This window comes from Lampetra planeri, chromosome 37, assembly GCF_965212315.1.
Source record: "Lampetra planeri chromosome 37, kcLamPlan1.2.h2, whole genome shotgun sequence".
In the NCBI taxonomy this organism is placed as follows: domain Eukaryota; kingdom Metazoa; phylum Chordata; class Hyperoartia; order Petromyzontiformes; family Petromyzontidae; genus Lampetra; species Lampetra planeri.
This window is the reverse complement of record NC_136143.1, coordinates 10,176,763-10,202,524: the sequence shown is the minus strand read 5'-3', so window position 1 is coordinate 10,202,524 and position 25,762 is coordinate 10,176,763. Positions and strand designations below refer to the sequence as shown.

The 25,762-nt window shown below is 52.5% G+C and overlaps 1 protein-coding gene across 3 annotated transcripts; it reads left to right on the top strand.

Moving 5' to 3' along the window:
- The first annotated feature begins 1,808 nt into the window (after positions 1–1,808).
- LOC144731080 (uncharacterized) lies at positions 1,809–23,877 on the top strand. 3 transcript variants are annotated; one of them, XM_078612088.1, is made up of 12 exons: positions 1,809–2,213; positions 10,171–10,700; positions 12,966–13,101; positions 13,347–13,400; positions 14,189–14,504; positions 15,251–15,508; positions 16,205–16,408; positions 16,541–16,634; positions 17,547–17,591; positions 18,123–18,158; positions 20,354–20,389; positions 21,294–23,877. In XM_078612088.1, the coding sequence occupies exons 2-8, from the start codon at positions 10,201–10,203 to the stop codon at positions 16,585–16,587; spliced, it is 1,515 nt and encodes a 504-aa protein (XP_078468214.1). In that variant the 5' UTR covers positions 1,809–2,213; positions 10,171–10,200; the 3' UTR covers positions 16,588–16,634; positions 17,547–17,591; positions 18,123–18,158; positions 20,354–20,389; positions 21,294–23,877. The 3 variants fall into 3 exon arrangements, with proteins under 3 accessions (XP_078468214.1, XP_078468211.1, XP_078468212.1); XM_078612085.1 differs by having other exon boundaries at positions 18,123–18,813; XM_078612086.1 differs by lacking the exons at positions 20,354–20,389; positions 21,294–23,877 and adding an exon at positions 18,996–19,064.
- The last annotated feature ends 1,885 nt before the right edge of the window (positions 23,878–25,762 follow it).

Below are 25,762 nucleotides of genomic sequence, written 5' to 3'. Positions count from 1 at the left end.
GAGGTCACACAATTCCCAGGGCAGGGTCAGAGGTCACTCAATTCCCAGTGCAGGGTCAGAGGTCACACAATTCCCAGGGCAGGGTCAGAGGTCACTCAATTCCCAGGGCAGGGTCAGATGTCACTCAATTCAGGGCAGGGTCAGAGGTCACACAATTCCCAGGGCAGGGTCAGAGGTCACTCAATTCCCAGGGCAGGGTCAGATGTCACTCAATTCAGGGCAGGGTCAGATGTCACTCAATTCAGGGCAGGGTCAGATGCCACTCAATTCCCAGGGCAGGGTCAGATGTCACTCAATTCCCAGTGCAGGGTCAGAGGTCACACAATTTCCAGGGCAGGGTCAGAGGTCACTCAATTCCCAGGGCAGGGTCAGATGTCACTCAATTCCCAGTGCAGGGTCAGAGGTCACACAATTCCCAGGGCAGGGTCAGAGGTCACACAATTCCCAGGGCAGGGTCAGATGCCACTCAATTCCCAGGGCAGGGTCAGAGGTCACACAATTCCCAGGGCAGGGTCAGAGTTTCACTCAATTCCCAGGACAGGGTCAGACGCCACTTTATTCCCAGAACAGGGTACGATGCCGCTTAATTTCCAGAAGAGGGCGAAATGCCACTTAATTACACATTCCTGCGGAGGGAGCTGGTAGGGACGTTGGGTTGCTCGGTCAATGACCAGGGTCAACGGCGGCGTAGTGTATTCTGCAACTATGCCCGACTGTGAGGGCGGACACAAGCCAGCGTGAGTAGGTTAAACGTTGAGTTTTATAAGGGCACCACGGGGTGACCAGCCCCTCCCCACCCAGCCCCACCCTCCCCTCCCCACCCAGCCCCACCCTCCCCACCCTCCCCTCCCCTCCCCATCCAGCCCCTCCCTCCCCAACCAGCCCCTCCCCACCCTCCCCTCTCCACCCAGCCCCACCCCTCCCATTTTTGGATGCACGACGGACGGACACAATAATCCCCTGTGGGCTGGTGGAACCAGGTGGCTCCTACCAGTATCACTGGCGTTAGCTGTCCGTGTTCGTCGTCAGCTAACATGCACATTAAATTGCAACTTGCTCTGGGAATTAGTATCTGTGTTCGGGTGACAGAAATTTAATTTGGATCATCATCTGATGTTGAATTTCATTACAGTACAGTACACTACTCAACTATTTCCCGAGTGTTGATAAACCTAGGCTGACTGAGACATATACAGAGTATGATAAATATATTTCTGTATGAGGGTTGACCCACGCTGGTAAGCGGTGTGGGGATTGTTTCACCATATTTCACCACGCTGGTCAGTGTGGATTTATGAAGGAGGGAACATTAAAGTACAGTGCAACAGTTGATTTTTTTGGACGGACTTCTGCTGCTCTCCACACATAATCCCGCAGCCTATAACACCTGTTTATGCACGACTGTGGGCTTGTGGCCCGTACAAGCACGATCCAGGCTCGTCGCTGCTTAGCTTCCGAGATGAATTCCCGACTCCAGCTGATTGACATCAGTTGCGATGATATCTAAATCGTTCTTGGGCCCCTTACTTCGTCAATCCGCACTGACCAACGTGGTGATGTACTGTATAGCCAAACAACCCCTGTTAGCGGTGTGGGAGTTGTGTGGCCAGAACCGCCTTTGTCTCACCAGGGCCGATGTTTACACGGCTTCACAGGGTACAGTACTCATGTAAGGGTGAGTCGTCCCTGATGTTAGCGAGTCGATTCACAAATGGGTTGTACGGTGCGACCCAGCCACCACGCCCGACCACCTTTGTCTCCCCAGTTGACCTTGGGGATAAGCCCAGTACCGGTTCAAATATCCGCCCAGTTCATTGATCGGTGAGCACGAATTGAACTCGAAGTTACCGGGTTCGTTGTGCAGCGCGCTAACCACGGCGCCACCGCTCTGGGCATATACCGCCTGTTCACCCACCACACGCACACAGTGACACGTGTGGGTGTGTGTGTATGTGCACTGTGAATTTTCGGTACTTTCCTAGACCCCGCCGATATATATAAGCGAGCCAATGTTCCTGGTTGTGAGTGCTTATTTAATTATATGTTTTTTAATTTCCACTGCGGAACTGAAAGCAATTTGCTGCCATCTCGGCTGGACAAGAAGAGCAAAGACAACGGCACTTGAACGGACCCCAACGAGTCACAACTGGGGGTGACTTCAAGGGATTCGGGGACAAAAAGCATCTGGGAGAAGGGGAACTTCCTCTGCGCAAGTAAGGCTACCCAATGTTTGAGTGCGTGTGTGGTTATGTGTTTGTTGTTGTGTGTAGTTGTATGTGTTGTTGTTGTTGTGTGTGTGTTCGATTGCAGCTCACGGCCAACACCGGTGACGATTATTCTGAACCTGTTCTGGGTCTCCTCCTCTAGGTCGACTCAGCCTCAAATGAGTACCTGGTGCGGTGTTTAAACATCGCCACTGGGGAGACAAAGGCGGCCGGGCGTGGTGCTGGCCACCCACCCCCTCCTCTGCCGTTCCAGTCTTTATAGGCGCTACTCGCTAACAGCACTTGCCCCAACAGTTTGTTACAGGCTACACGGGGGATCTTTGTCTGTTTTTGGTGAGAGCGGTAGCGCAGTGCTTAGCGCGTAGCGGTGATGCCACTCGTTCTGACACCGTGGCCTCGACTAAGCATGGGCGCAGATTGGTATCTGAAACGTTTTCATTCGTGGGCCTCCCCTAGGGTGACTCGGCGTTAAAAGAGTGATGGGATTCTCTGGTGGTGTCTGCGTGTGAAACATCAGCAGCGCCTCGTGATGTGCCGTGCATCGCTAAACGGCACTTGCCCCAACAGCTCGTTGAGGCTATAGGGCGGGCGGGGGGATCTTTGTCTTTGTGATGTGTGTGTGTTGAACTTCTTTCGCACCGCACGTAGCCAAACCCCGTTGCTCATGGGGGAGAAAGGATACCAAACTAAACACAGGAAAAAAGCAAGAAGTGAGCTTTCCCTGTCAAGAAATTCGTTTTGTTTTCACATCAAATCGGTGTCGCAATTGTTCTCAACGTACGCGCGTGTGCCACTCCTTGTTGCTAAATCCACTGCTGGATGAGTGGCTGCCGTGTGCATTCGTCAGTGCGTGTGACACAGCGCGTGTTGTTTTATGTTCCCCAGCGAAGGGCGACTGCGTTTGTCGTCGGAACAAACGTCGGGCACGACGTTGCCACCGTGGGTTTAACCAGCCCTCTGGGTTGTTCGCAATGCCCTGTTGTTCACTCCACTGCTGGATGAGGGCAATTACCACGTCGTGATTGGGGGGGGGGGGCTCAGGGGGAAGTTCCCAATGCGATGTCATCGTCAGAGCTCGCGGGTGCGTCTATACGCAGCAGTGTTTTCGTCGACGTTTCGGGCAATGGTCCTTCTGCACGGAACATGAATTGTGCTTGTGGATCATTGTGTCGATCGGGGCGGGGGGGGCATACATAACACGGGAAACGTCGACGTGGGGGGGGGGGGGGGACATTGCAGAACAACAACACCAACAACAACACCAACAACAACATCAACAACAACTCCGTGCAGCGTGAGTGGCGTTTGCTGCGTGAACCCGTCGCGATTCTGCGGGACACGTCAACGTGCAAGAGCTGGACTCAACAATACAGTCGTACTGTGGGGGGGGGGGGGGTGGGTCCACATGTCTTGTGGTCCCCATTTAATTCTATGAAACTTTTTGTTTGAAATAAGGGTTGTTTAAAACAGAAATGAACGTCGTGTAAAGGGATAAACAAAAAAAATTGGTAAATTAATTGGGGGTCACAAGACATCTGGACCATCATGTGTACGCAATGCACACAGAGCTTGTCAACGTGTGTATGTATCAATGTGCATTGTGTTAACACGGCACGCTACTTATATCATGTGCGTGCGTATCAATGTGTCGATGTGTGTCCAGGTGTATGCTGTGTATAAATGTGTGGACACATATGTGTGTGGGTGTGTATGTCCGGGCGCTGTGATCCCCCCTCACGGCCAACACCGGTGACGATTATCTGAATCGGTCCTGGGCCTCCCCTAAGTCGACTCAGACTCAATTGCGTACCCTAGTGCTATGTGTAAAAACAAAAACATTGCCACGAGGGAGACAAAGGCGGCCGGGCGGCGTGGTGCTGGCCACGCGTGTACGTGCCGGCCTTCATAGGTGCTCGCAAACAGCACTTGCCACCAGCAGTGTGCGAGGCTATCGGGGGGATCTTTGTCTTTGCGTGTGGTTGGATCGGTGGGCCAGGTGGTTAGCGCCACGCCGCGCTATGAACCCGGTGACCTCGATTCCCAGGCTCCTCCGATGAGCACGGTACGGTGCAAAAGAAGTCCCACGTAGTGCACCCACGAGGGCTGTGCGTCACACAGCTCCTGAGGAACCTGTATGGGTGGGATGTTCCATACATTATGAGTGCCTAACGAAGGTAAGTTGTTGATCTTGATGTTGTTTGGGGCCGTCCATAAATGACGTCACGCGATTTTGGACGATTTTTGACCCCCCCCCTTCGTCACACGGCGTCACAAAAAGTCAGACCCCCCCCCCCTCAAATATGACGTCACAAAGCTCTGCCCCCCCCAAAAAAAAAACATGCTTCAAATCGCTTTAAACTATTGTCATTGTAGTGCGTATTTAATGTGGCGCTGCATTCTGATGTTGTAGGAGAGAACATTTATTAAAACGTCTATTTAATTAAGTAGAACGTGTTGTCTATATTTATTTAAAGTTGCGCATTTTGATGTGACGTCACATTTCTCAACCCCCCCCCCCTCGTCACGCATCGTCACAAATTTCTGACCCCCCCCCCCCAGGTGCGTGACGTCATTTATGGACGGCCCCTTTAGCCAATTCCCTCTTGAGTGTTTGGGCACGTGTGTCGAAATAAAGAACTTGAATTCTGATTCTCCACGGCGACATTTTCGCAAGGCCTCACAGTGCGTTACATGACATAATCCATCCCATTAACAAGGTAATCATAATACTGTAATGTACAAATCATCTATGTGTGTGTGTGTCTGTGGGCAGTTCTTAATGGTTCAGCCTTCATTCCATTTTGAATGCTTAAGAGTGTTATGTCGTACAATACTTTCTGGTTTTAATTCAAGTTAACACTTTCACGCGATTTAGGCTTTTTCATCCTTTATGCATGTTTTGCGTCTTGACGAACCTTGAAAAACACACACACACAGTAGTTTTCAGATGTACTTTGTGCGTCTTATAACATGTGTCTACATAGCTGTGAAGCCATGCGGTTTACCCGTGTTCTTGTGCAGGGAAAATTGAATGTTCACGTCCACTTTGTAGGATGAACGCTGAGCTGTATAAGGGGCACGGGGTGGCCAGTACGGTGTGAGCTGGTCTGTAACAAGGTATGGCACTGATAATTGTTTTTTTTACCCTTTTATCTGGCAACAAAACTGACACCTTTTTTTACGAGGAGTCATGTTTGCATAGACCACAATGCCTGCAATCATAATGCAAACAAAAGAACGCAACTCTGATAATGTGCACTGTCCTTGAAGTTGATTGGCCCACACCCGAGACAGCTTTCCTTAGAGCCTAGTCTCACATGGGTTGGACCAGATGACGCCAAAAGGAACACGGCCTTTTGGTTCAACCAATGTGAGACTAGGCTCTAAGGAAAGCTGTCTCGGGTGTGGATCAATCAACTTCAAGGACAGTGCATACATTATCAGAGTTATGTTTTTTGTTTGTATTATGACTGCAAGTATTGTGGTCTATGCAAACATGACTCCTCGTAAAAAAAGGTGTCAGTTTTGTTGCCAGATAAAAGGGTAAAAAAACAATTATCATATTTTTTACTGGCAAATGAGGTACCAAAGGTATGGCACTGATAAGGGGTTGACAGCTTCGGTGTGTGAGTGTTGAGAGATTACAGTGGCAGCATAAGTCGGTGTGGTGGTCAGTGCACCGCGCTCCCACTCCACGTTCCCGACTCCAGCGTCGGTTGATTCCAGTCCACGCCTAAAATACAGTGGGCAAGTTGTGGTGAAGTATGGTCAAAACCCCCTCACCGTAACAAACCCCACCCAAGATATTATCACAAGAGACAGACTGCGATTTGCAAAAGATAACGAACCTCAGCTGGCTGTCACCCCCGCAAGAGAGAGATCCCGGTGTGGCGTGTAAACGTCAGCACTGGGGAGACAAAGGCGGACGGGCGTGGGTTGTCCCCCCCCCCCCCTGGCCACACCACCACCACCAGCCAACCCCATCGTGCGCCGTGCCAGCTGCTGGCAAGCGGCCCTTGCCCCCACAAGTCTGCTGAAGGCTATACGGGGGATCTTTGTCTGTGTAAGTGCACACAAGTCACCTGGAAACCCCCCCCCCCCATTCACGTACGCAGGCTTCTGTCATCTTCCGCCACGGGGAAATAAACTCGTAAAGGTGCCGCTGTTCCGACGTTTGAGGAACTCTTAGCCGGACTCCGGGTCACGCTCAACCTTTAGTCCCGGGCGTGCTAAATTACTCTTGATATGCAAATTATTTTGTCAAGGCGCTCTTCTTCCCCCTCCAACCCAGCAGCTTAAATAGACGCTCCAAGTTTGGTGGTGTCTCATTCTTCACCTGAGGACGGCTGCTTGCGTTGTAGCCGAAACGTCGTGAGAATTTTTTTATTATGTTTTATTTTTATTATTTTATTATTTCTCTTCTACGTGACTTTATCGAAAGAACCAAGAAGATTGATTTGTGTTGAGTGGGGAACACAGGCACTCCGCCTGCCAGTCACCTCCGGTCATTCTGTGGCCCCTCTGTGTATAATAGAGGCTTCTGGCTGTTGCCTGATGATGCCGGTTGTAATTACTGGCAAAACGTCGAACTCGGATTGTAAATGTTGTGGATTGGCTCTCCAACACACCGGTTTGCCGTACGCGTAACGAATTGGCACGTTCTGTTTACATGGCAAACCTTTCGAATTGGTTGTGTCGGGTGGTGGCGGGTTTAACGACACATTTATATTTACGCGATCTAACCCCCAAAAACCACGAGAGCTATACGGGGAACCTTTGTCTTTGTGTAAGGAGAGCTGGCAGGGTGGGTCTTGTCTGGCCTAGTGCGTCTTAAATGTGACCCTATGGGTTTTTGTTACCCGTACGTAACGCACGCTATAAATAGTAGAGGCGAGCTCAGTGTATGTGAGTCAGAGAGGCATGCCAGAGACACGCCATTGGCACAGACGCCATGGGAGTGGAGCGGCCGTCAACCCCTGCAAGCCACCTGAGTTCGATTCCCGGGCCCGGCTATAAACTAAACTAAAACGATGCTTCTACGACGTTGTCTGCAACGTGCTGCTCGCAGCAGACATCGCGGATATCGCGATTTTCACCTGAAGACGATGGCTTGTGTTGCGATCGTAACGTCGTGATTTATTTTGTTTTATTTCTACCCACGCGACTTTACTGAAAGAACCAAAGAGTATGGATTCCTGCAGTCACGAAAGCTTCAAATCAAGATTAAAACTATGCTATTGTTATTTTACCAGGTAAGGCCCACTGAGCTATGCCGCTCATTTTCAGAAGGGACCTGGCTTTCACGAATGATAGATCAGCGAAGTGGCTTATCGCGTGGAAATTTACATCAGCCCAATACTCTAAACGCGTGGTGATGTTGATTCTAAATGTGGAGCGGAGAACCGGAGGACCCGGAGAAAAGTCCACGCGACCACACTCCAAATATCCAGGCATCGAGGTCGGGATCGAACCCACCAACTCCTGTGTACCAGGCGAGGTAGTTAACGTCTCACCACCAAAACATCAGTGGCGAATAGAATCTGAACCGCCCCACTCCGGGACACGCTCTTTCATCAGCCCGCACTGACCGGCGTGGTGAAGTATGGTTAAATCACTGACATGGTGTGGGGGGATGCCTTCGTCCAGCAGTGGATTGGCAAAGTTTAAAAACATTTTTTTTTTACCCACGTGACTTTACCGAAAAAACCTAAGAATAAGATTGACAAAGTGTTGGAGCGCAGATGGACTAGGTTGGCACCGTTGCTACGGTTACGGCTGGTGAATGTGGACTCGTATCGGCTCCAACATGCACTTTGACACTTTTATAGCTGGCGGACGGTAATGGGGGATCGAGCTGAGGTCACAGCAGACAACGTGTACCACTGTCGCCTACATAACACAGACAACGACCCCCGTGTAGCCTGTAACAGACTGTAGGGGCAAGTGCTGTTAGCGAGCAGCACCTATGAAGGCCGGAACGGCACACGAAGGGGTGGGTGGCCGGCACCATGCCCGACCGCCTTTGTCTCCCCAGTAGCGATGTTTACTACACACCGTACCAGGTTCTCATTTGAAGCTGAATTGACCTACGGGAGGACCAGATCTGTTTGAGATATTCGTCACGGGTCGGGAGTGCAGTGCGCTAACCACTGCACCACCGCTCCTGCCCACCCCCCTCCAAAAGGAGCTGTACATGCCCAGCCCCGTCTATGGGAACATAGAAGTAGAGTACGACATGGACCACAACGTAGCGCCGAGTCTCGGCTCAGACTCTAGCGCAAACGAATACATAATTGCTTCGATATGAACGAGGATATTGACGTCGTAATTTTGGCAAGACATCAAGTTTCGCTTTTCTGCCAAAGTTCCCGTTTCTGCCGATGGAACTGCCACGTTTCACTTGGCAGGTTAGTGGCGCTGCGCCTGGGGCACTCGTGGTGTTTTGATTCCATCACAGGTTTTATGCAGGCTCATCACCTGCTTGGCTTGCCGAGGTCAGTTCCGGCCACGGCTAGCTTCAGTGGCGGCAGAGTCGTCGTCATCAACCGGTCCTGGGTGGCACTGCCCCTCCCCCCACGCCTCTCCCACAAGTTCACCAAGCCGCACCGATAAACGTCAAGTATGGTCAAACCACGTCCATGACCACAATGCCACTGGGAGGCCCTGTGTATCCAATGGTGGAGTTGCTGTCACACTCAAAAAAATCCATGATATGATGATTCCATCATTGCCGGTAACTCTAGAAATACTGTGTGAATGTGTGTGTGCAGACCCTGCGCTACGAACCCGGCGACCCGAGTTCTATTCCCGCTCACAACCAAAAACAGTGGCGCATGTTTGAACCGGTCCTGATCCTCCCCGAGGTTGACTCAGCCAAAAACCCACGATGTGTCTCCGCAGCCTCCTTTGAAGCTGGCTGAAGGATGTGTTTTTGTGTTTAGATCCAACCCGGAGATGAGAGGGAACCGTGAGTCGGTAGCATCACCATTGCTGTGCACTTGATACTCAATTTTACATCCGGTTAGGACCAGATTTTGCAACAGCATCTTCAGCGCTGTCTGCATCACTAACAGTAGTGAACTTGTGGTTGCGCCAAAACATTCTGCAACGAAATGCTGCCAAGACCGAAGCCATATTCATCGGCTCCCCTCTGCATCTTTCTAAAATTGGTTCGTCTCGTTTGTTGATTGATGGTCACGATGTCAGTCCCACTCGGGAGCTCAGTAACCTCGGGGTTCAGTTTGAACGGTCATTATCCTTTGAGGCACAGATATCTAAGGTGCTCCAAATGTCCTTTTACCACCTGAGAAATATTGCCAGAATGCGTCGCTTCCCGTCACCTGCTGACTTGGAGAGACCGGTCCATGCTGTTGTGTTGTCCCGAATCGACCAATGCAAGACCTCACTGGCTGGGATGCCGAGCGAAGTGCTGTGCAGACTCCAGCTCGTTCAGAATGCAGCTGATCGAGAGCTCACATCACGTGCACCGTTACGTCACCACATTACACCAGGTCCTCTCATCTCTTCATTGGCTACCGGTCAAATTCCGAGTGCATTTTATGATACTGCTATGAACTTATGAGGCTTTAAAAGGGCTCACCCCACATTGCTTGCAGGAACTAATAAATGTGTATGTTCCATCAAGGTCCTTAAGATCTTGTGATCTCCAACTGCTCAGCACTCCCAGGTCTCGGTTGCGCTGTTTTGGCGATCGGTGCTTTTGTTAGCGTGGCAACCAAACTATGGGACGCCTCGCCACTTGAAATCAGGGCAATCAGAGTCGGTAGATAGATTTACGTCCGCTTTCAAACCCCATCGCTTTAAAGTGGCCTTCCCTCTTTAGTTCGGTCGGTTGCCCCTGGCTCTGTTTTTGTTTCCTGCTTTTCATGCATTGCGTATTGTGATCCTGGGATGGAATGCACATTCAACATTTTTATTATTATAGGGGGTGGAGGAAGAGGAGGAGGAGCGAGTCATGGACATGAACGGGGAGTTCTCTGTGGGCGCTGAGGAGGACGCTCAGATGGAGGCTCCGCAAGTGTGCCCCGAGAAAACTTTGGAGGACTGTTCGGTGGACCTCTCGGACGAGGGCACCGGGCGGGCGATGTACGTGAAGGGTCCCAAGATCACTCGCGGAGACTCCGCGGGGACGAGCGCACGCAACGGCTGGAGTACGGGCGGCACGGAAACCATTCCCGGTATTCCCGAGAGGGTCCCAAGGCGCATCCCGCAGGTTTGTCCCGAGGACGAGGGGCGGGAAGCCTCGGAGAGCGCTCCGGAGGAAGAAGCAGCGGGAAGGTTTCCGCGGGACGGCCGCAAAGCGACGCCGTGGGCGGATCGGGAAACGTCGCCGGGAGCGGAGGACGGAGTCGCCGCTGCCGCAGCCTCCGCGGCGAGGGATCCCGAGGGGGGGCCGTCGCCAGCGCCCGCCCCGGGGACCGGTGGCGCCGGCGCCACCAAGCCGTGCGGCAACTGGTGAGAGATGCGGCGCGTGCCGGGAGTCCGACGGTCAACTCGTCTTGAGCCGCTTTCCCGTTCCGGGAAGGTCTGCGGGTCGCAGGGTGGGTGGGTGTCCCGCTTACCGCCGAATCTCGCGACGCGTGAGCCGATTCGGCGTTCGTTTTATTTAGAGAGGCGTCGCAGCGCCCGTTGTTTTTTAATACGTTGTGCTCACCGCAGAGAACTGTAGCGGCACGACCGCGCTGTACGACAGCTGGCGCCAAACTGCGCCGCACGCCCTCCCTGTAGCCCCTTGTGGGAGCCGTGGTTCCGATTATTGGAATCAGAATTTGTGTTTATACTGGAGGAATCCGATGAGCTATGAAGATATTTTTTTTACAGATGTCCAGTAGGGACGGGTAAGAACGTTACAACAACAAACAACACAAAAACATGTTATGGCGCACGTGTGCACTTCATCGGAAGGGAACCGGGAGGAAAACTTAATGATGTCCAAGTACGTCTTCGGAATGGGAAAGGGTTAGGAATAATAATCGTAATAGTAGTAGTCATGATAACTAATTATTCAGTACTATTCCGTCCCCCAGATTGTATTGTGCAAGGCTATCGCGAAGATGTTCACGACCTCACCTGGTGTGCAGGTGGTCGTTGGTTCGATTTCGACCCTGACGCCTGCTGCTGTATATTTGGAGTTTGCGTGTCTCTTTCTCTCCCCGTGGTCACGTGGATTTTTCCCAGGGTCCTCCGGTTTTTCCCTTCACACATTTGCAATCAACGTCACCACGCGTTTCAGAGTATTTAGCTGGCACTATAGATTTTGGCACGATAAGCCCACTTCGTTTGAGCCACCGTTTGTGATGGGCCGGGTCGCTTCTGAAAAAGACGCTACACAGCTCGGTGGGGCCTTACCTGGTCAAGTAAAAAATAGTTGAGTTTAGAATTAGTAACACTCCTCTCTGCTACTGGCCGCATAGCGCTGCTGCTTGTGTCATCAGAATCAGAATCAGAATCTTTATTTCGACTTTCAGGTGGAATCCGATGAGCTATGAAGCTCTTTTTCAGAGATGTTCAGTCGGGGCACGGGGTGAGCGAGTGACATCGACAACAACAACAACACAAAAGAAAACCGCTGGGAGCGCAACGTCTAGGGACGCAAAGCAAGCCACTAAAAAATGAAGTATATAAGTGTAATGCGGGCGTAAGCGACCTTCCGGATGTGACGTCACGGGGGGTGGAGCCATGTGACGTGGGTGGAAGGTTTGACGTGGGTGGAAGGTCCTTAAGCGGGTAAACCGGAAGGGGAAGTCAGTCGGGGTGTGAGCGGAAAAGAGTGAGGCCGCGCGGGCGAGTGAGAAGAGGGGGGGCACCGACGGCCATCGGGAGCCAACCCCGAAGACAGGAGGAAGCTAAGGAGTGGTGTGTAGCTGCGGAGAAGACAGCCAGAAGGGCTGCGTGTTAGAGGCAGCGGTGTGGCTGCCAGGTGTGGCGGGAGAGAAGAGGGAGAGACAGCACGAGGCTGTCAGAGCTGCAGAGAGGACGAAGGAGAGAGGAGTTGCAGCGAGTACAGCCAAGGGGGGCTGTGTGAGAGTAACAGCAGCGGGGCTGCTGTTGTGGATCGGGCCGACATCGGAGTCAGCACCGTGGAGAAGCTACAGAGTAGAGACAGCCGTGTGGGAATACAGTACGAACCGAATAAAGGACACTGAGCCAGACATCGTGGTCCAGTCGTTTATTACATAAGTAACAAACTCAGTGGGGCCTTTCCTGGTAAAGTAAAAAAGAACGAGTTTTTTATGAGTTTAGTTTTTATAGGCAGAGGCTGCGCTCCCGTGCCACGCTCGGGTCTCTATATTGAGTGGTCACGCGGACGGTCCCGTTCAGTCAGCCGCGTGGCGACGTCGCGTCAAGGCTCACCGAGATCCGTCGAGACGCACAGAGAGTCGTAGAGAGGTTGGTGGTGTGCGCAGAGTCCGCGTGCTCCCTTTAACCCCGCACCCCCCCCCCCCCCACCACGGCCACCAACACCGCTGACGATTATCTGAATCGGGTCCTGTGCCTCCCCTAGGTCGACTCAGCCTTCATTGAGTACCTGGTGACGGTGTGTAGTAAACATCGCCACGAGGGAGACAAAGGCGGCCTGGTCGTGGTGCTGGCCACCCACCTCCTCGTGTGCAGTGCCGGCCTTCATCGGTGTTACTCGCTAACCGCACTTGCCCCACCAGTCTGTTGAGGCTACACGGGGGTAGCTTTGTCTTTGTTTGTCCCCGTGTCACCCCGCAGTCGGCATCTGATTGCCGTGAGCAACCTGTCCCTGCACGAGACGCACTGCTTCAGGAACCTGCTGATCTGCGCGCGCTGCGAAGAGCGCGTGCCTCGCACAGAAATGGAGGAGCACATGCAGAGCGAGCACACGGAGGTGAGGCAGCATGGGGCAGCACGGGGCAGCACGAGCTGCCCCCGGTACGACGTAATTTTGAATGCTCTGTGTGTGAATGCGCACGTGTGTGCGTGCCTGGTACGGTGTGTTCAAATCATCAACACTGGGGATACAAAGGCGGACGGGTAGCGTGCTGTCCACACACCCCCTCGTGCGCTGCACTTGCACCGGCAGTCTGTTTGAAGGCTACGCGGGGGATCTTTGTCTTTGTGCGTGCGCCGCAGGTGACGTGCAAGTGTGGAAAGGCCCTGGAGAGGTGCAAGTTGGAAGATCACGTGGTGAGTTGCCCGCTGTGTCCAGGCCTTCGTCTGCCGGGCGGCATGGAGGAGGCTGCAGCATTAATAACAATAATAATTATATAATAGTTGTATTATAGTAACAGCGATAGAGGCACCCTCCTTTACGCCTGGGCGTCACGGAGCTGCTTTATGCGCGGTAAATCCCATCTCATGTCAACACTAAACTACTCTTGATTTTCTCTTCTTCTCAACTAGAGTTGATGGTCGATTATCCAGCACCGCGCGATTATCTGGCTTGCGACGTTATCCCGCGGTTCCATTGCTGCCCAGCTAATGCTGCTGCTGATACACTTGGGTGATGCCCATCTCCAAACCTTGATAAAGAGTTTGCCTTCAGAAGCTGACTCCTTTGCCTGATGACGACCGCTTGTGTTGCGATCAAATCGTCGTGATATTTTTATTCACTTTATTTTCATGATCAAATCTATCTACGTGACTTTACCGAAAGAAACAAAGAATATATTCACCCAGAGACACGTAGACTACTCACGCAAGACTCACAGACTCACACACAGAGACCCATAGAGACCCACACAGAGACCCACAGACATTCACAGAGACCCACACAGAAATCCAGAATGAAGATTGCCAAGAGGCAGAACGACTTGGTTTCAAAACACTTTGGGGGCAGCTCCATGAAATGCTTTCGACGCAAACCGCGTGCGAAATCTGGAAAACCGTCAACAGACGAACCGTCCGCCACCTCCTCCCCCTTGCCCCGCCGGCCCCACCGCCTGGCAATCCTCTCCCCCGCGCCGCCCCGCCAGGCCCAGGAGTGCCCGCGGCAGGCGGCGGTGTGCCGCTACTGCGGGCTGGAGCAGCCGCGCGCCACCACGTGGGAGCACGAGGACTTCTGCGGCGCTCGCACGGAGCGGTGCGCCGCCTGCCTCGTCTACGTGCAGAAGCAGGACGAGGAGCAGCACCGGCTCACCTGCCCCGGGCACCCGGTGGTGGCCCGCGACCCGGCCCGTGCCGTCACGGACGCGGCCAACGCCACCCTGGCCGCCCTGAGAGCTCTGCACGATGACCCCGACGTGATGTCCGGTTATGAGAAGTACATGAAGTTCCTGGACAGCGACGATGGTGAGTGACGATTATAAAAGTACAAAAAACTAAAAAATGTTTATTTCGCCAGATGAGGCCCCGCTGAGCTGTGTAGCTCTTTTTCAGAGGTGACCTGGGGTCACACGTGACAGCTCAACAGAGTGGCTTATCGTCACGTGGAAATGTACAGCAGTAAAAATACTCTAAACGCATGGTGATGTTGATTATTAATGTGGGAGGAAAAAATCAGAGGACTCGTAGAAAGACACACGTGACCACGGGGAGAGAGACACGCAAACTCCAAATATAAAGCAGCAGGCGTCAGGGTCAGGATCGAACCCACGACCTCCTGTACACCAGGCAAGGTAGTTAACATCTCCTAGCAACCGTGATGATGATGAGAGAGAGACACGCAAACTCCAAATATACAGCAGCAGGCGTCAGGGTCAGGATCGAACCCACGACCTCGTGTACACCAGGCGAGGTAGTCAACATCTCGTAGCCACCGTGATGATGATGAGAGAGAGAGAGACACGCAAACTCCAAATATACAGCAACAGGCGTCAGGGTCAGGATCAAACCCACGACCTCCTGTACACCAGGCGAGGTAGTCAACATCTCCTAGCCACCGTGATGATGATGAGAGAGAGACACGCAAACTCCAAATATACAGCAGCAGGCGTCAGGGTCAGGATCGAACCCACGACCTCGTGTACACCAGGCGAGGTAGTCAACATCTCCTAGCCACCACGGCGCCCCTAACGGCGCGACGCTGCCGCCCGCAGACGAAGATGATGAGGGGAGCCTGTTGGGCGGCAGCGCGTTGGCCTCCAGCCTGCGGGGGATGATGACGGCGGCGGCAGCGGCGGCCCAGTTCACCACGCCGGGGCTGCCATCCTTCACGCAGGGAGGGGGGGGGCGCGGAGGAGGAGGAGGAGGAGGGGGGAGAGGCCACACAGCTCCTCCTGGAGGACGACCAGGAGCTGCTGCCGTGCGAGTTCTGCTCCAAGCCGGTGCCGGCGCACGAGCTGGTGCTGCACCAGGTGAGAGGGGGGGGGGGGAGGTGTGAGGGGGGAGGCTCGGGTTGGATGCATGGGGGACGCATGATGGAACGCGAGGACATGCATGCACCAACGCAAAGATCACCTCTCGTGTCGTCGTTCACAGACTGTTGGGGCTGTTAGCGAGCAGCACCTGTGAAGGCCGGCACTGTGGCACACGAGGGGATGGGTGGCCCAAGCCATGCTCGGCCGCCTTTGTCTCCCCCAGTGGCGATGTTTACTACACACCGCACCAGGTGCTCATTTGAGGCTTGAGTTGGCGAGGTGTTAACTTCCTCGCCTGGTGTACAAGAGGTCGTGAGTTCAATCCCGACCCTGACGCCTGTTGCTGTATATTTGGATGTTCTCCCCGGATCCTCCGGTTTTTATCCCTCCACGTTTCGAATGAACGTCACCACGCGTTCAGAGTGTTTGGCTGCTGCTATACATTTACACGTGATGAGAGCCACTTCGTTGAGCTATCATTGCTGATGGCCAGGCCAGTTCTGAGAAAGAGCTACACAGCTCAGTGGGGCCTTACCTCGTAACATGACAATAATAATTTCATAATTCACAGTTTTTTGTAATAGTTTTCAGTTGACCTACAGATGCACTCATCAGGCTACACCCTGAACGGTGAGCATTCACGTTGCCTTGAGCCGCCCTCCCTTCCTCCCTCCCCGACCCGCCCTGTCGCAGAGTGGATGCAACCCGGACGTCGCTCACGCCCGAGTTCGATACTCGAACGGGGTGCCAACCTCAGGTCCCTCGCCGCGGCCGGCAACAGCAGCAGCAGGAGCAGTAGGAGCAGCAGCAGCAGCAGCAGCGCAGCCTCCGGGCGAGCAGCTGCCGTGCCAGTACTGCTACGAGCCCGTGGCGGCGCCCCTGCTGCAGGCTCACCAGGTGTGTGTGTGTGCGCCCATTAGGTCTCATTTGAGGCTGAGTCGACCTAGGGGAGGCCCACAAAGACAGATTCCCCCCCCCACCACCAACAGTCTCTTAACGCTAAATGGGGGATCTTTGTCTTTGTTGCAGGATCGGTGTCTGAAGGAGCAGGAGAGTGCTTTCGCAAGGCTTCGTAATCAGCACCCAGTGTGGGCGCCCAGCAAGGAGGAGCCCGAGCCGCTGGGTAAATTAGCAAGCGCCTAACGACCTGGAAATTAAAATGGATTCTTAGCTTTCGCGTGTGCAGGCGGTGTAACTGCACCACCCGTGGTAGTGTAGCGGTTGGCGTGCTGCGTTACGAACCCGGCGACCCGAGTTCGTCACCGGTGACGATTATCTGAACCGGTCCTGGGCTTCCCTTAGGTTGACTCCGCCTCAAATGAATACCTGGTGCGGTGTATAACATCACCACTGGGGTGACAAAGGCAGGCAGGCGTGGAGTTGGCCACCCACCTCCTCGTGTGCTGTGCCGGCCAAACATCGGTGCTGCTAACAGCACTTGCCCTAACGGGTTTTTGCAGGCTACACGGGAATTTTTGTCTTTGTGTTTAGCACAGTAAGGGGGGACCACAGGTGGTGCATCTACCAGTGGTCATCTCAGTCAGTCAACCCATGGCACCTGCTGGGTCTGTCCCGTGACCTCCTGCCAGCAGAGAGCCTTCGACGCTTCACGTGGCCTCAAAGTGCACCTGGCCTGGCACAGGCGCCGTGGTGACGCCATCTTCACTTGGTGGCGAATGGCGGTTGTTGCCGTGCAGGAGCGGGAGTGTGGTGCAGGGGGAGTGGCGGTGCAGTGGTGAGCGCTGCACTGCGCTACGAACCTGGTGACCTGAGTTACATTACTGCTCGCGACCAATAACAGTGACGAATATTCGAACCGGTCCCGGGCTTCCCCGAGGTCGACTCGGTGTTAAACGAGTACCAGGTGTAGTAGACATCGCCACGAGGGGAGACAAAAGCAGCCGGGCGCGGTTCTGGCCACACCACCCCGGCGTGCGCCGTGCCGGCCTTCGTAGGCGCTGCTCACGAACAGCACTTGCCCCAACAGTCTGTTAGAGGCTACGAGGGGACCTTTTGTCTTTGTCTACTCCTGCAGACATCGGGGTGACGACGGAAGCAGCAACGCCGGTCGCCGATGAAGGTGAGAGACGCGTCGCCTTGAATTGAGGGGTTCATTGTCTCGGGTTCGTTACACGTTCGGGATTTCTAGACTCTGCGGCGATGTTTGTGTGTTCGCGTGCTGGGATACAAAAAAGTATAAACGGTCTGTTCTCCTATATCGCCGCGTGGTGTTTTCACGACGCGAATTGGATAGAACGCGATCGAGTGAACGTTACTACGTCGCAGGAATACGCGGTCGTGCGGCTGCCTTGGCAGAGCGTCATCGCACGAGGCCTCGGGATGCTGCTGGATGCTGCCCAACACGCACCTCGGTCTTTGTTCAGGCCCTGCGTACGCACCTCACGCGTTTTATATATATATCATTTATAGTAACGCGATTTTTCCACAAGGGGTTGTTCTTCAGGAGCACAACTACTACTGCCGCGTTCTCGGAGAACAGACCGTACAGAGTAAGAGCGAGGGGTGGGGGCCTTGGGGTGCCTATTAGAGAATTTGGTGCTGCCTCGACGGCGACTCTGATGCCCGGCGCTGTGCGGATGTTTGCCTGCAGAGATGACGGAGATGGCGCCCTCCTTGTCAAGCGCAGGTAACTCGCTGCCCGGCTCGCTGGAACGTCCCCAACGTGCAAGGTTCACGATGCCGCCTTCAGTTGTTACTCGGAGCCGAGTCAACGTCGAGCGGAACCCTCCCCCCACCGCACCCCCACACCCCCGGCGGACATCCTGAGCCGCTGGCGGAAATTCCACGTTCCCACGATTGCATTGGGGCGGCGACGCGGGGCCCAGCCGTTGGCGCGCCTGCCGGCCGGTGCAGCGATTTGCCGTTCAAGCCTCTTGGGGCGCCCCGGGTTGACGCTGCGGGGGCCGTTCTGTTGAAGTTCGCGTGGCGTTATTCTGAGTTAAGAACAAAAACGATATTTTAACGATCGAGATGGGCTGAGATCGTTACATATCGGGCTGGTCCGTGCGTACGTGCACGCGTACGCACCTCGAATAACCGCCGCTGGTTTGCCCTCGAGGGGAGGCTCGTTTCCACTGACGACCGCCGAGGCCGAAACGGGCAGCGTCGGTGACGCGACCGGCGGTCGGAACGTCGTCTTTTGGACTCCGTGTGTGAGTGGCGCGTTTTGACCGCAGCTGGCTGGTGGCCGAGGCTATTGGCCAGGTGGCAGGCGAAGGAGAAGTCGCGCGCGTGGTCACGTCCCCCGTGGAGAAGGAGCGGTGGAATCGCCTCGCGTGCAGGTGCCGGAGAACGGAGCGTCGCGTCGGGAGCCGTTTCGGAATGGACGGTGGCGGTGACTTGCGGGTTGGGGGGGGGAGCGAGAGAGGGGCCTTCATCCAGCAGTGGATGGATCGTGGCCGCTGACGATGATAGTTAATGTTTGTGTCCTGAGTAAATGGGCTTTTGTGTTTTGTTTCTGCAGATGCCGCAGAAACTTCCGTTTCACCAGGAGGTGATGCGAGATTTTTTAAATAAATGTTTGTTTAGTTTTTTTCTAATCTCTTGACGATTCCTCTCGTTCCTCGCTCCTGACGCCAATTTTACGAATCGCCTTTCTCGTCTCTCCACCCCTGAGCTGTGCGGCCGTGATCACCACCCAGAACAGAACCACGGGGACACTCGCAACCACTCGACGCCCCATTCACAGAGAGGAAGGAGGCATCGTCACAGCAGCGATGATTCGCAACTCCGCGATTATCCGGCTCATCAACCACCTCATTGTTGCTCTACCTCAACATCAATCGTAGAAGACAGATCTATGGTTTTACACTAAGACCCATGGACTGACATAGAGACCCATGGATTCACACAGAGATCTACACCACCGCATGGGGGTGGCGGCGGTGGTGGTGGCGGTGGTGGTGGTGGTGGCAGTGGTGGTGGCGGTGGTGGCGGTGGTGGTGGTGGCGGTGGTGGTGGCGGTGGTGGTGGTGGTGGCGGTGGTGGCGGTGGTGGTGGTGGTGGTGGCGGTGGTGGCGGTGGTGGCGGTGGTGGTGGCGGTGGTGCAGCGTCACGAGTCGACATTATCATCACGAACTGCCACCGGGCAGTGCCATCGCGCGCTTGCCCTGCACTCTGCGTTTGGTTGTGATGGGGGGGGGCAGGCAAATACTTAAATGATCTATCTTGACCTTCGCGGGTTTTAAGAGCCTTTGTATAAACTGGGCAACTCGGTGAACTCTTGAACCCTGCAACACTTTTGATGTTGTCTGCCCGCCCAGTCGCCCCTGAAAAAGAGCTTCTCAGAGGGGCTTTACTCGGTGGGAAACAAACTTCGGATTCTTCTGAACTTTGCCCCAAATTCCCCAGAGGGAGACTAAGAATCACGCACCTCAACAATCACCGTTGTAATTATTGTTGAACTGGCCAATGGTGTTCATGATAATCATAATAATAATCGCCGCTTATCGTCAACGCTATCGTCATCGTTCATGGTCATCACCACCGCCGCCTGTGGCAACGACAACGTGCAAAGGTGTGCAGGAAGGCACGAGGCCCCACAATGTCGTGCACGAATGTCACGTGGACACCACGGTTTAGGCTTTGAGGGGTCGAAGGCTAATGACAATAATGATGCGTTCTTATGACGTATTGCAAATGTGTACTATGAACTCATCAAGCATTTATTTTCTCATGTAAAAGTAACGAATTCGCCTCTCGAGGTCAATTCGCACACCATGAATCATTCACTCCACTAATTTATTTAAGCAAATAACATGGCCGACGATGTCGTTTACTGTTCACGCCCGCGTGAATGTTTTTGTTTTTATCTCGCTGCAGATGTGAAGGAGATGGAAACGTCCGCTCCGCTTGAAGGTAAGGCGAGGACTTATATGCGCACATGCATAATATACAGTGTGTCCTTTAAGTCCATATCTATTTTAAAACCAAAACTATGTTTATTTTTCTTGGTTTTTTCGGTAAAGTCACGTAGAAGGGAAATAATAAAATAAAAATAGAAACTTTTTTCAAATTTTCTTGCTGTGGATTTCACACCTGATGAGGATTGCTTGTGTTGCAGTCGAAACGTCGTGAGAATTTTATTGTTTTATATATTTATTATTTTATTATTTCCCTTCTACGTGACTTTTACCGAAAGAACCAAGAATAGGAATCCCTGCAGTCACGAAAGCTTTAAATCAAAATTTATGTTCATTTTACCAGGTAAGGCTGTGTAGCTCTTTTTCAGAAGCGACCTGGCCTATCACAGATGATAGCTCGACGAAGTGGGCTTATCATCATCACGTGGACATCTATAGCAGCAGCCAAATACTCTGAAACACGTGGTGACGTTGATTCTAAATGTGGAGGGGAAACCCGCAGGAAAAATCCACGCGCCCACGGGGAGAGTGACACGCAGACTCCAAATATACAGCAGCAGGCGTCAGGGTCGGGATCGAGATCGAACCCACAACCTCCTGTATACCAGGCGAGGTAGTCAACATCTCCTAGCCACCGTGATGATGATGAGAGAGAGAGACACGCAAACTCCAAATATACGGCAGCAGGCGTCAGGATCGGAATCGAGCCCACGACCTCCTGTATGCCAGGCGAGGTAGGTTGGGTTGAGAAACGAATGAACGAAGGGTCCTGAAAAGAGACATATATATACCATTAGTTCAATAAACATTGATCGGGATTCTTATGTACTGCGGCTAATTTAACTGTTGTTTCACTGCCCTTGATTCACCGCCACCGTCCCCGCGGTCCCCTCTCTCAGACCCAGGCTCCGCGTTTTAGCCGACGGCTTCGGGAGGACGAGTTCCGAGCGGAGTGCACTGGAGGAGTCAACGCGCGAGACGAGGGGATGCCGGGTGTCTGGGGTTGTGAACTGTGAACCGCGGCCGCGTGTCACGAGCTGTGACCTGTGAGTCGGAGCCCCTCGCGATGTTTCTTTGTTTCGCACTATGGTGGGGCGGCTTTCAGATGCACTCTCTTCTATTAGTGCGTCAGCCTCAACGTGAACCCACAGCCTCAACACTGACCCACAGCCTCAACACTGACACACAGACTCAACACTGACCTACAACCTCAACACTGACACAGCCTCAACATTGACACACAGTCTCAACACTGACCCACAGCCTCAACACTGACACAGTCTCAACACTGACACACAGCCTCAACACTGACCCACAGCCTCAACATTGACACACAGTCTCAACACTGACACACAGCCTCAACACTGACCCACAGCCTCAACACTGACCCATGTTGCAATCTTGAATGAATCAAATTTTTTATCAAAAAAATGCACATAATCACAACTGTCATATATCAAAGGCCTCTTTTGAATCGGGCTTTGTACAGTTAATATTTACACGTGAGCATCATTGTCCAAGCCAAAGCACCTTCATGGTTCTGTATGGAAAGGGAGTAAGGATTCTGTATTTAGATAATTGTAATTCGTATACTGTATATCTAGAGGTTTGTATTGATTGGTACGAGGGTTTCCGTATTGCATGAGATGCGATCTGTATATCGGGTGAGAGGAGGGATGCGTGCGGGACGAGACGGCTGTTTTGTGCCAGCCCAGGCAACGGGTTGAGTGTTGGATGTGACGAAAGGTCCGTCCTCTCCGTAGCGTGTGGCAAGTATGTGAAAAGCACACGCCCAAGTTTAAGGCTGCAGTTCTGCACTGGATGTGTCGGATGGGAAATTGCGTCGGACCAATCAGAAGGGATGCGGGTTCCGTATGGGATGAGGCAGGTTTTGCCTCGGATGAGACGAGGCTTTTGTATCGTACAAAATGTAACACATTTTTGTTCATGTAACGTTAAAGACCTTTCCGCTTCTTGATGCTGACCGTAAGGTTACTGTTAACGCAATGATGTTGCCGCTCTGCCCGTACCGAGTGTACGTACGAATGTTGAACTTTCTTTCGCACCGTACGTAGCAAACCGTGAAGAAACAACTGTTGTTAGCGAGCACCTGTTAGGGGGTGGAATGGCACACGGAGTGGCGTCGCGTAGCCATTACACGCAACCTCGGCCCTTTTTTACTTGACCAGGTACGGCCCCCTGAGCGATGTCGCTCTCTCTCGGAAGAGACCGTTGCTACCACAGATGATAGCTCAACGAAGCGGCTAATCACCACGTGGACATTTGAACCTCATGGCGGGACCCCGGGGTCCCATAAGCCCCCGGCTCTCCCATAAACTGCGTTGCGACGTCATTTACGGCTGTTGAAGGTGAACGATGCGGGGATCTGTTCCTCAGGACGAGCTCTACACGATGCGCTAATCAAATTTTGAAAGTTTTGTTTACAACTACGGCAATTTTGGCAACAGCGGGTGCTTGGTGAAGAATGAGAGGATTGATTTCTGGTGGGTCGCGGCGTTGATGTGCGCGGTGTGGGACGGAGTCGCCAAAAATAAATAAATAAATTACGATTTTCACTTCCGTTTATTCGGGACCCCGGGATCCCGCCATGAGGTTTATTTATAGCAGCCAAATACTCTAAACGCATGTTTCGAAATGTGGACGGAGAAACCGATGGATCCGGAGAAAAATCGTAACGCAGCTGCGGGGAGAGAGACACGCAAAACTCTAAATATTCAGCAGCAGGCGTCAGGGTCGGGATCGAAGCCACGACCTCCTGCACGCCAGGCGAGGTAGTCAACATCTCCTAGCCACCGTGGCGCCCTCATCCAGTTTTTAATCCAGTCTGGTCACCGATAGCTGCACAAACACCACCGCAGTAAATCTGGTGCTGCACTTAATCTGGCTGAAGTTGCAGCTCTGGCGAGAAGGAGCGGTGCTCCTGCTCGTGCCGGGGATCACCGGAACGAGGAACTCTCGGAGGTTCCATCCGCGGCTTCCTCTTCCGCGGGGCCCGTTTTTTTTCTGAGAGATGCGAGTGGATTCTTCGTCTCGTACGTCGTGTCACGTGTGCACGTGGAACTTGTGTCGCGCCGCACGTAGCCAACCGTGCTCATCGGAGGTGCGGGGAGGTGGGACAACAAACTCGACACAAACAGCCCCGACAGCCCCGACAGCCCCCCACGACAGCCCCCTACTACAGCCCCCCACTACAGCCCCCCACCCCCAGCCACGACGCCGACAGCCCCCTACTACAGCCCCCCAGCCATCCACTGCCCCCCACCCCCGGGCTTAGTGTCCCAGCACCGCGTGTTTGCTCTCATGGACCGATTCTCGTCCAAGGTGGTGGTGGTGGTGATTCATGTTGCGCTGATTGTTGTTATTCGTTCGGCTGGGCTTTAATCGATGGGGAAAGTGGCACATTTGGGGGGGTGCTCGTTTGTTCGCTCGCTTTAAATAAAAGATGATGATTATGAAACGGCACTGTGTTAAAACAATGTTTGCATTCATTGTTGTAAATATAACACATTTTTGAATTGTAGCGCGCGCAACATTTTTTTTTCACAAGCACAGAAATGACGGTGACTGAGGCGTGGGACCGGTAAATGTGTTGTGTATGCGCTGTGTGTATGTGCTGTGTATGTGTTGTGTGTATGTGCTGTGTATGCGTTGTGTGTATGTGCTGTGTATGTGTTGTGTGTTGTGTGTATGTGATGTGTATGTGCAGCTACGTGGATACTGTCAGGATGTTTGTGTACATTCTTTTCGTTGGAACGAGCCCGATTTTGTAGCCGAGTACAGGGTTGAGCCTGGATAGCGAGGAGTTGTTGGGATGGGCGGTGGCTAGGAGATGTTGACTACCTCGCCTGGTATGCAGGAGGTCGTGGGTTCGATCCAAATCCTGACGCCTGCTGCTGTATATTTGGAGTTTGCGTGTCTCTCTCTCTCCCATCATCATCACGAAGCTGTGTCTGCGGTAGTACCTGTTCTTCACCTGAGGACGGCTGCTTGCGTTGTGGCCGAAACGTTGTGAGAATTATTTTATTATGTTTTATTTTTATTATTTTATTATTTCCATTCTACGTGACTTTACCGAAAGAACCAAGAAGACACGCGCACGTACTTGTGGTGAACATGCAAACAAAACGACACGCTCTGGTAGGATATGATGATGCATTGTCTTTCAAACTGATTGGCACACACCAGAGGCAGCTTTCTTTAGAGCCTCGTCTCAGTGTGAGACCAGGGGACGCCACAAGGCGAACAGCACAAAGACAATGCCACTGCCAGGGCATTGAGACACCCGATTGTGGGCTGCGCTCTTTCAATGGAGGAGGAACAGCGGGCACGACACGAACTCTCTCCCAGGTCAAGCCCTCTCGTCATGGCTGTAGCGCAAGGACATGGACATTGCTACTGAGCTTCTTGAACGCGCATTGCCATTCGCTTAAGATTACAGCGGAGACTTTTCATTCGTACTACAAGTACAGAAAAGCACAACAAAATGGCAAAACACGTTTTAAAAGTGCAGCAAATGGAAGACTACCACGTAGGCTTTGGTGACCAATATCATCCATAATAGAGGTTTTTTGGGGTTAGATCGCGTAAATAATATAAATGTGTCGTTAAAACCGCCACCACCCGACACAGCCAATTAGTAAGGGTTGTCACGTAAACAGAACGTGGCCAATTCGTTATTAGGGGCCGTCCATAAATGACGTCACGCACCTAGCGGGGTGGGAGGGGGGTTAGACATTTGTGACGATGTGTGACGAGGGGGGGAGGGGGGGTTTGAGAAATGTGACGTCACATCAAAATGCGCAACTTCAAATAAATATTAATTAAATAACGATTGTTATAACAACACTCATTTTGATTAATTTTCATTATTAACTATTTGATTATTTAAATTTACTTTGGTCACCTTTTATTTATTCCATGAAGGAGCATTTTGCTTCTCCATGGGAGAATGGAGAAGCATACATTTTGTAATTTTTTTAAATGATTGTTATTAAACATTTTGATTCTAATGATTCTACCACGGCTTTTCATTTTGTGGAATGAATATGTGATTGTTATAATGGTACTCTCCATTTTGCTTCGTTCTACTACAAAGTTGCAAGTGTTTTTTTCGTTATAATTACTGTTAAAATTTTTATAATTATAAGAGAATTTCAATGTAATATTCTGAACATCTGCAGTTTTAGTTAGACGTTGAATATTTTCAAGTGAATTTTATGCTAAACTTCAGCTTTCCAACGCCTCCTTTTTAATAAATGTTTTCTCCTCCGACATCAGAGTGCAGCGCCACATTAAATACGCACAACAATGACAATAGTTTAAAGCGACTTTAAGCATGTTTTATTTT

What these genes read in the sequence shown, in the direction of transcription:
- LOC144731080 (XM_078612088.1), top strand. Translation starts at nt 10,201, where the DNA reads ATGGACATGAACGGGGAGTTCTCTGTGGGCGCTGAGGAGGACGCTCAG. An exon ending in GCAAGTTGGAAGATCACGTG is followed by an intron (nt 13,401 to 14,188) that starts GTGAGTTGCCCG and finishes CCGCCCCGCCAG; the next exon opens with GCCCAGGAGTGCCCGCGGCA. An exon ending in ACGAGCTGGTGCTGCACCAG is followed by an intron (nt 15,509 to 16,204) that starts GTGAGAGGGGGG and finishes GCCCTGTCGCAG; the next exon opens with AGTGGATGCAACCCGGACGT.